This window comes from Sphaerodactylus townsendi, linkage group LG13 (assembly GCF_021028975.2).
Source record: "Sphaerodactylus townsendi isolate TG3544 linkage group LG13, MPM_Stown_v2.3, whole genome shotgun sequence".
NCBI classification, from domain to species: domain Eukaryota; kingdom Metazoa; phylum Chordata; class Lepidosauria; order Squamata; family Sphaerodactylidae; genus Sphaerodactylus; species Sphaerodactylus townsendi.
The window spans coordinates 48,151,719-48,161,531 of record NC_059437.1 but is presented as its reverse complement, the minus strand read 5'-3'; the positions used below and the strand labels follow the sequence as shown (position 1 = coordinate 48,161,531).

The following is a 9,813-nucleotide window of genomic DNA, read 5'->3' as shown; positions in this document are numbered from 1 at the left end:
ACCCCCGGGGCACAGCAGTAACAGCGCTGTCCCTGGCTGGTTTGTGCTTTGGATCGGGCTGCCTGTGTATCAAAGCTTACATTATCAGATGAGGAAGCTTTGATTTTCAAAAGCTTATATCCCAAAAATCTTACAGATCTCTAAGGTGCTCCTGGACTTGAATTTTACTCTTCTGCTGAAGATTGCCATGGCTACCTAGGTGGAATAAGACTGTGCTCCTTAACAGTTCAATCCTCAAGGAAGCTACACTCTTCTAAGTCCAGCAAAGTCAACAGGCTTAGAAAGGTGTAACTCCACATAGGATTGCGCTGTAAACCACTTACGCTCTTTAGCTTATTTAAGCTTCTTGAAATACTAAGCTTTTAAGATCTCTGTTACGACCTGAGTCTTACACTGTGCAATAATTATGTTTGTTCTGAGTTTAGCAGAAAGTAAATAACCACAAAGGAACTTTGCCTCTCTTGAGTCTTGGTGTAAATTAAATGTCAGTCACAGAACCTCTGCTGAAGTCACAGAAGGGGTATATGAGCCAATAGAAGGCAAACACAGTCCCTGAGCCACCTGAGGTTAATGTAAATAGTGAAATGGTATAAACCGGACTGGGAGAAGCAGCCACAATAAGCTATAGAGTTGCTCTGGAGTCAGTCACCTGAGATGGAAGATTTTGGAGGAGTGGGGGTAGGTTCAGCAATCTTCTACCTGCCAGCTCCCAGCTGGGCTGCCAACTCTGGCCTGAGGTGTGGGAGCAGTGCCTGTGGAGGGGCAAGATTTGGAGAGGAATTCTACCTAGAATCTGTGGTATACCACAGAGTTTGCTCTCTCGCGTTGCCATTTTCTCCAAGGCAGCTGATAGCTGTGGTGTGAAATTCTGGGAGACCTCTAGGCCCGTCTGGAGGCTGGCAACTCTATATGCCACCTGCCCACTTGCCTGACCATTACCCTCACCTGGAATCCTCTCTACTGCCTCTCTTTCTCACACCACATTCAACCCAGCATAGTGAGCTCTGCATGTCAGCTCCAAAACTAATTAGATCCCTACTTTGGGCCACCATTCAGGTGCCATTTCTAGCTGCCCGTTGCTAGGGCAACCAAAGTCATGGCTAACCTGTCAGCAGAGGAAGCAATCCCTACAGAGTTCAGAAAGCTCTATAGGGAGCATGCAGAGCTTACTGCACTAGTTTGAAGAGAGCGAGGGCAGAAAACAGGTAAAGAGGTTGATCTCCAGGTTTATGGCACCCCCAAAATGCTCTGAGCTATCACTGTACTGGGCACACTAACAGAATCTAGATATGATCAGACATATGGCTCCTGGATAGAGCTGCTAACATCCAAGTAGGGGTAGGAGATCTCCTGGATTGACAACTGATCTACCGGTGATGGATCTGGAGATGAGATTGGACAGGGATTGGGTAGGGATCAAATTGGCCAAGACCATGAAAGTTTGTTCTTGCCTTCCACTGAACACAGAGCAGGGGTCACTGGAAGATTGGGGGGGAGGGAGTTGTCAACTTCCTGTGTTGTGCAGTGGGTGGGAGTAGATGATCCACGAGGTCCCTTCCAGTTCTACGTTTCTATGACAGAAATCAGTTCCCCTGGAGAAAATGAACTGCTTTGGAGGGTGGGCTCTGTGGCATTATACCCTGCTGAAGCCCCTCCCCTTCCTAAACCCCGCCCTCCTCAAGCTCCACCCACAAACCTCCAGGTACCGTGTTTCCCCGAATATAAGACAGTGTCTTATATTAATTTTTGCTCCCAAAGATGCACTATGTCTTATTTTCAGGGGATGTCTCATATTTCTGTATTCTGTTCGTCAGGCATGCTTCCAACCAAAAACTTTGCTACGTCTTGCTTTTGGGGGATGCCTTATATTTCGCACTTCAGCAAAACCTCTACTACGTCTTATTTTCCGTGGATGTCTTATATTCGGGGAAACAGGGTATTTCCCAATCCAGAGCTGGCAAACCTTAATCCATATTCTTTTATTGAAGTACTTGGGTGGGGAATGCAAAGGTAGGAAAAGACCCATGTTCCGCTTGATGACAAGCATCTGTGAGAAACTGGAATTAAGAAGAACATGGTGCAAAGAGAATTTCTGGAAGATGACAGGAACGGAACAAAGGACATTTGCTCACCCCTACCTCACTACGGATTGGATTTCAATCATGGTCTGACAAACCTCTGCGGAGGAAACATGTTTCCATGAGAGAGGGAAAAAAGGATATTTCAACATAGGAAGGGGAAAAAAATTAATTTAGCATTGGTTAATTCAATCAGGATCCATCGTCGGCCATTCCAGTCATGGTTGAGACTCCCTAGCAATGCTCTCCGAGGAGGAAAGCAATTTCTAAAGCAAACAAATCAATATTCAGAAGCTACATGGCATTTAGAATGTTATCTACCAACAAGAAGGTATTATTAAAACATGAGCGCTGTGCTGGAGCTGGAGCGGAATAGGCGTTTTGAGATTCGCATTATTACATCCAGCGACTGCTTTTTTGAGATGCTCACCTCTTCTTCTTTTTCTTTTGCTTTTTTTTGGTACTTTTAATTAAAATTCTGCAGGCCAACCAGGTAATTTTCAGCAGGTTATTTTGTACCAGCCAAAGATGTTCAGAAGAGAGCAATGCAACAATGAATTTCAGGTGGTCACAAACACGCCGGGTCGGGTTCTCACCTCCGACATCCACAGATGGAAAACGTTAGCTAATGAGATCTAATTTAGGATTGCAGAAAGAGAGGAACATGTATTATGTAGTGGAAATGAACAGGAGAAGATTTCTTCACTGCGCTCCCCTGTTCTGGTCTGTCATACATTCTGATGAGGTATAAATCCAAATTGGGAAGAATTTGGATTTATACCTCACCTTTATACCTCACCTTGGACTTATCCCACCTTTCTCTCCTATATGGAGTCTCAAAGTGGCTAACACACTCCTTTCCCCTTCCTCTATCCACAACAGACATCTTGTGAGATAGGTGAGGGTGAGAGAGTTCTGAGAGAACTGTGACCTTGAACGTAGGTGGGGGCCAAGAGAGATCGGAGAGAACTTTGGCTAGTCCCAGCAGGAATGTAGGAGTGGGGAAACAAATCTAGTTCACCAGATGAGAGTCCACCTCCTCTTAACCACTACGCCATGCTGGATCCCCTAGATCAGTGGTGGCGAACCTTTGGCGCTCCACAATTGGCCATGGTGGCAGGGGCTGATGGGAATTGTAGTCCATAACATCTGGAGTGCCAAAGGTTCGCCACCACGGCCCTAGATCAGTGGTGGTGAACCTTTGGCACTCCATATGTTATGGACTACAAATTGGCCATACTGGCAGGGGCTGATGGGAATTGTAGTCCATAACATCTGGAGTGCCAAAGGTTCGCCACCACGGCACTAGATGCACAACAAGCTTGGCAGTTCAGTAATTAAATTTTCCTGACATATTTTCTTGCCACCTGGCTGAACGTATTTGCTTCAGTGCATCTGAGTGCCGAGCCTGAATGACCAAAGTTTCCCAGAGAAACCAGATGGTTTTTCAAGGGTAATAAGCACCCCAATAGCTTATTGACTTGGGGTGGGTGGGAGGATTGCTGTTTTAGCAAATGAATTTTGCCTCTGGTGGGGAACTTCTGAAGCTTTGCAGGAGAAGGTCTGCAGGGTGGACATGACAAACAGCTTGAAGATAACAAAGATAATCTCAATTGACATCATCTCAATGACAGTGGAAGGATTCCCTTTTCATTCTTCAGTGCAAGGATGGGCTTATGAGAAAGCAGACAGGTTGGAAACGGGAATGCTTTTGAATTTCTTTTCCACACAGATTCAAACGCATCTATTTGTCCCTGAACTTTCTGAAAGCAGCAAGATAGCAACGAAAGCCATTTTATTGGCTTTCTAGTCACTTTTTCCAAACATTTTCCATTCGCAAATATGCACATTGTTTATTTTTTTTACAAAAGAAGAAGAGTTTGGATTCATACCCCACCTTTCTCTCTTGTAAGGAGACTCAAGGTGGCTTACAAGCTCCTTTCCCTTCCTCTCCCCACAACAGACATCTTGTGAGGTAGGTGGAGCTAAGAGTGTTCAGAGAGAACTGTGACTAGCCCAAGGTCACCCAGCAGGAACGTAGGAGTGCGGCAACACATCTGGTTCACCATGTAAGCCTCTGCCACTCAGGTGAAGGAGTGGGGAATCAAACCCGGTTCTCCAGATTAGAATCTGCTTGCTCTAAACCACTAAACCACACTGGCTCTAAGGTTTCAATGATTCTTGGAGCAGCAGTGGTGTAGGAGGTTAAGAGCTCGTGTATCTAATCTGGAGGAACCGGGTTTGATTCCCAGCTCTGCTGCCTGAGCTGTGGAGGCTTATCTGGGGAATTCAGATTAGCCTGTACACTCCCACACATGCCAGCTGGGTGACCTTGGGCTAGTCACAGCTTCTCGGAGCTCTCTCAGCCCCACCTACCTCACAGGGTGTTTGTTGTGAGGGGGGAAGGGCAAGGAGATTGTAAGCCCCTTTGAGTCTCCTGCAGGAGAGAAAGGGGGGATATCAATCCAAACTCTTTTTCTTCTTCTTCTTCTTGCTATTCATAATCACATTTGTCCTCACGGTGCATATCTAATTACTAAATACAGAGTATTTTTTTTAAAAAACCCTATAAACACTGGGAAAAATATTCAAGCAAAATGAACAAGACACCCCGATGTAAGCAAACCGAAAATGCATGGAAAACGTTGACAAAAATGATAAATCAAACCTCAGTGGGGTATCATGCGATAGATGCCACCCTCCAAAGCAGATATTTTCTCCAGGAGCTCTGATCTCTGTTGTGTGGAGATCAGTCGTAATTCCAAGAGATCTCCAGGCCTAGTCTGGATGTTGGCAGCCTTACCTCCATCCCACAAGGGTCCCCTGTATTCAGTGTGACAGTTTTTGGGGTGTGTGCATGCATGGAACAGCTGTATAATGAAGCCCTGATTCAGCCTCATGAGAGAGAAACCAGCAACGATGACATTTCCTGGCAAACTCTGCAAACCCATTTGCCACTGCTTTTATTTCCACGTGTAAACAGGTCTGTTGCCAATTCGCTTCCTTCCTGGCAGGTTGAGGGACATTTCTACATTTCTGATTGAGGAGCTGGATTGAGAGCGAGAAGTGAATTTATGGCAAGCAATCGAAGAAGCACCAGGGCGGCCGGAAATCAGGTTCGAAAATCTGGAGATGCAGTGCCAGACAGGGGATCGTAAAAACTTGATTGAGAACCAGGAAGCATCTGCCAACTTCCACCTCATTACCAAAGTGAACCTGCTCCTGAAAAACACTTTTCCCTTGTCGGTACTTCAGCCTGGAGGAGGCTGCACTGGGAGGGGCTAAAAGGAATTTTAGAAACCAGCAGTTGGGATATAGAACCATAGAACCACCTAGTCCAGCATCATAGAATCATAGAAACATAGAGTTGGAAGAGGGCTATCAAGTCCAATCTCCTGCCATGCAGGAACACACAATCAAAGCACTCCTGATAGATGGCCATCCAGCCTCTCTTTAAAAACCTCCAACGAAGGAGACTCCACCATGGGATAGAAAATGTGGACAGAGATACATTTTTCTCTCTTTCTCACAATACTAGAACCAGGGGGCATCCATTGAAAATGCTGGAGGGAAGAATTAGGACTAATAAAAGGAAACACTTCTTCACGCAGCGTGTGATTGGTGTTTGGAATATGCTGCCACAGGAGGTGGTGATGGCCACTAACCTGGATAGCTTTAAAAGGGGCTTGGATAGATTTATAGAGGAGAAGTCGATTTATGGCTACCAATCTTGATCCTCTTTGATCTGAGATTGCAAATGCCTTAACAGTCCAGGTGCTTGGGAGCAACAGCCGCAGAAGGCCATTGCTTTCACCTCCTGCACGTGAGCTCCCCAAGGCACCTGGTGGGCCACTGCGAGTAGCAGAGGGCTGGACTAGATGGACTCTGGTCTGATCCCGCTGGCTTGTTCTTATGTTCTTATGTTCTCTGAGGCAGTGAATTCCACTGTCAAACAGCCCTGACTGTCAGAAAGTTTTTCCTGATGTTTAGGTGGAATCTCTTTTCCGTCACCTTGAACCCATTACTCCTGGTCTTAGGCTCTGGAGCAGCAGAAAACACGCTTGCTCCCTCACCAACATGACATCCCAGAGATGTCAACATTCCTATACAAGAATCCTGTGGGAGCTGAAACATCATGGCGGAGTACAATAGTAGGCAGAATTAGCTCCAGTCTGGGTTCACTGTTGGCTGCTAGACTTGGGAATAATTGCATTCCTAGGAAAGGTTCTGTGCATAATATGTGAATACATTGCTGTTGTGAAGCAGTTGCTGGTTGGCTGTATTCCCCATTTGAATAAATTTGGATTTAAGCACCTGGGGGACATGTGGCAACGCGTCCCAAGTTTTGATTGGTGCAACGCCTGGAAAACACCTGTGGACCACTATTCAAACATGGGCATGTGCTGAAGCACCGGCTGTGTGCCACTATTTCTGTAAGATCAAGTGATGCCATCTGGCAAGCTCCATCAACCCTCCTAATATACCAGGTCGGCTCACGCCTCGGTGATCAGCTTTGCAAAACATTTTTACTCCAAAAATCAGGTACTAATGGAAGCGTCGCTCATACTTCTTATAAACTACACAATATGACTTTTAATGTGACATCTGGGTTCCAGAGCTACCAATTCTATGCTTCCTAAGTCTCTCCTTGTAGGGCACAGATTCCAGACCTTTCACCATTTGGGTTGCCCTCCTCTGGACCCGTTCCAGCTTGCCCCCCTCCTTTGCTGTGCTCCTTTGCTCCCTTATTTTTTACAATTCCATTCACGTATATACATTTGTTATCCTTTTAGGGAGGAGTCCGGCCACTTCCTCCTTCTGGGGAGGTTTTAATGAATTGGGTTATGGGACGCCGTTATTATTGTTTTGGCCGCTGTTTTAAATGATTTTTAATGGTTTTTAATAGATTTTAGTAAATATGGTCACTATTGTGACCCTTGTTACACATTGTATACACACTGATATTGTTGTGCACCACCCAGAGCCCCTCGGGGATGGGGCGGTCTATACATTTAAATTTAAAAAAAATGTCCCTCTTGAATTGCGGTGCCCAGAACTGAACACAATATTCCAGGTGAGGTCTAACCAAATGCATAATAATGTAGACAAGTAGCAGGAAGGAAAGGATTTGTTATTTTATCTCCATGTGATCCTTCCTTATAGCTCTGCCAGGACACAGAGGAGGTGGAGGGGCTTAGCCACCCCAATGAAAGGAACTTTTCCCATAACAGCCAGTTCTGCAGAAGCCCTTCTGATCAGTGGCCAATGAATGAGCAGAACTCCTGCTCTGTGGATCAGGGAAAGGTAGGGAGGAGCTGGAAAGCCCTGCAGGAAGAGGCCTTGTCTGCTTCGCTTTCCCTGCAACAACAGACAAAAAGTCTCGCTTGAACCAGTTCCTAAAAAGACAGAGAGTTCAATCTGCAGTGCAGTCAGTGACAGCCACTCATGTGGTGGAGTGGGGAATCAAACCCGATTCTCCAGATTAGAGTGCACCTGCTCTTAACCACTACACCACGCTGGCTCTCTCTTAAAAGCGTTGACGCTTTTGACACAGGAGCCACAGACAGTTAAAACAATCTTTAAAAATGAAATCCAAAGGAAAAAGCGGCAACAACCTCCTGGCCCAGAAGCAGGAGGCAGGCAAAATGACGGCTGGGCATGGAATAATCAGCGGGGCACTTCCTCGCAGGTAAACTGGAAAATGTATAGAGACCCTACTGTGGAGCAAACAGCCCCGGGGAAGCGCTGAATGCATCACAGGCCTATGTTTTGATCAAGCGGCTTCGATGACCCTTCTAAATCAGCTTCTCTCCCCTCAGAACATTACTTCTGCCTTTACCCTGCAGTAGTTAATAATGTTACTTTTACTTTACAGAGAGACTCCCAGGCAAAGACTGTTGAAACGTATCATATATTAGATTTTTGCAGTGTAATTTATTTACAGGGTACTTTTTTCTTGTGGTGGTCGTTCAGAGAGTTCAGTCAGACATGCTGAAGAGGTGGGATCCCCTGGTCCGCTCGGATAGGAAGTACAGTAGAAAAGGCACATGGTTTTGTTCACCACAGGAGCTGTGCATCAGTCAGCAACTTAAAGCTAACACATGTATTTCCACCCCAGGCCCTTCATCGCTGAGGCAAGAGACCCCCCAGTCTTGAAAATGCATCACAAATATGGCTGCCCTTTGTTTCTTCCTAAAGAGCAGAAAGAAAATTCTGGCGGATGGTCTGTTTTGATCCTCTCAAGGTAGCCTGAAGAACCAAATGCTTGCATGAGTCTTCCTGGGACACCCCAATGATACAAGATGTGAGGCCTAGTTCTCTAGTGCAAAAACCCATGTACGGATTATTGCCCCTCCAGGTTTTGGGGGGAAGGTTCTGATCATTGTACACTCCTCCATACAGAACGATCCCTTCCGCAAGTCAGACAGCAGGGTTCTAGCCTAGGCTTCTTCCCTGACAAGCTAGCTTTCTACATGCAGGCAACCTTTGAATGGAGTGGTGTTCAATCACAGAAGCTCCCACCTGCAGTGTTAAGTGGAACGACCAAGACAGTTTTGCTCTTCAGCAGTCTCACATGGGGTGCCAGTCTCCCACAATCTCTTTGAAGGAACAATTAGTGTCTCATAATTCACAACCCTGGTCCTCGACACCTTCTTCTTTGAGCTGTCTTCTCAATACAGCAGTCCTCTTAAACCCGAGTCTCTTGGCAGGATGCCGGCTCCTGGTCAAAGACTCTTCCGAAAGGGCATCTTCCGAAATCAATGCCGGCCGTGTTTTATCCAGTTTCTGATCATCCATTTTTGCCCCGAACATCTTTGTACCACTAATCTCAGCCCAAAATTAGCATCCTTGGACATTTCTACTTCTAGACACCGTCCTGTGTCTCGACTGATGATTGGACCGTTCTGGAAAGCAGATAAAGAATACAGACATCTCAGGGACAGAAGGAAGTTAATCATTATGGAGACTATGCTAAAAAATAAAGGCCCTGCAGCATATATCATCCTCATCCTCATCCTCATCCTCATCCTCATCCTCATCCTCATCCTCATTATTATTATTATTATTATTATTATTATTATTATTATTGTTATTATTATTATTATTATTATTATTATTATTATTATTATTATTATTAATTCGATTTGATAGACCGCTCTATCCCCGAAGGGCTCAGAGCGGTGTAAAAATTAAACAAAAGACAAAAAATAACAGTATACAAACAAATTGAATAACATCATTAAAATCGAGTTAAAACAGTAGCAATAGTACATCCCATCCTCAAATTGATAGATGGCATCCGGTCCTAACCTTGGGAGGGGGCTGGCAAATTGCCAAAGATAAACAGGTGATACATGGGCATCAAAGAGGAGCGGAACTCAGCGGCCAGCCTCGCCAAAAGCCAGGTGGAACAGCTCAGTTTTGGAGGCTGCCAATAAACTCACTGGTAATCTTGGTGGTATATACTCAAATAAAGAAGCTGGAAAAGAGTTGTAAGCTTATTGATATGAACTAATATCAAATAGCTTGGATGTAAAAACAGGCTGTATCCTAAGAAGAAGAAGAGTTTGGATTTATATCCCCCACTTTCTCTCCTGTAAGGAAACTCAAATGGGCTTACAATCTCCTTCTCCACCCCCACAACAAATACCCTGTGAGACGGGTGGGGCTGAGAGAGCTCCGAAGAACTGTCACTAGCCCAAGGTCACCCAGCTGGCATGTGTTGGAGTGCACA

The 9,813-nt window shown here is 45.4% G+C and overlaps 1 protein-coding gene across 1 annotated transcript in view; it reads right to left on the bottom strand.

Moving 5' to 3' along the window:
• Positions 1-7,973: 7,973 nt before the first annotated feature.
• Positions 7,974-9,813, bottom strand: part of LOC125442484 (polypeptide N-acetylgalactosaminyltransferase 9-like) — a 108,208-nt gene continuing 106,368 nt past the window's right edge. The window contains exon 10 of the mRNA XM_048513852.1: positions 7,974-8,983. Within this exon, the coding sequence (XP_048369809.1) occupies positions 8,837-8,983 (147 nt within the window). The 3' untranslated portion in view covers positions 7,974-8,836. The remainder of the gene's footprint in view (positions 8,984-9,813) is intronic.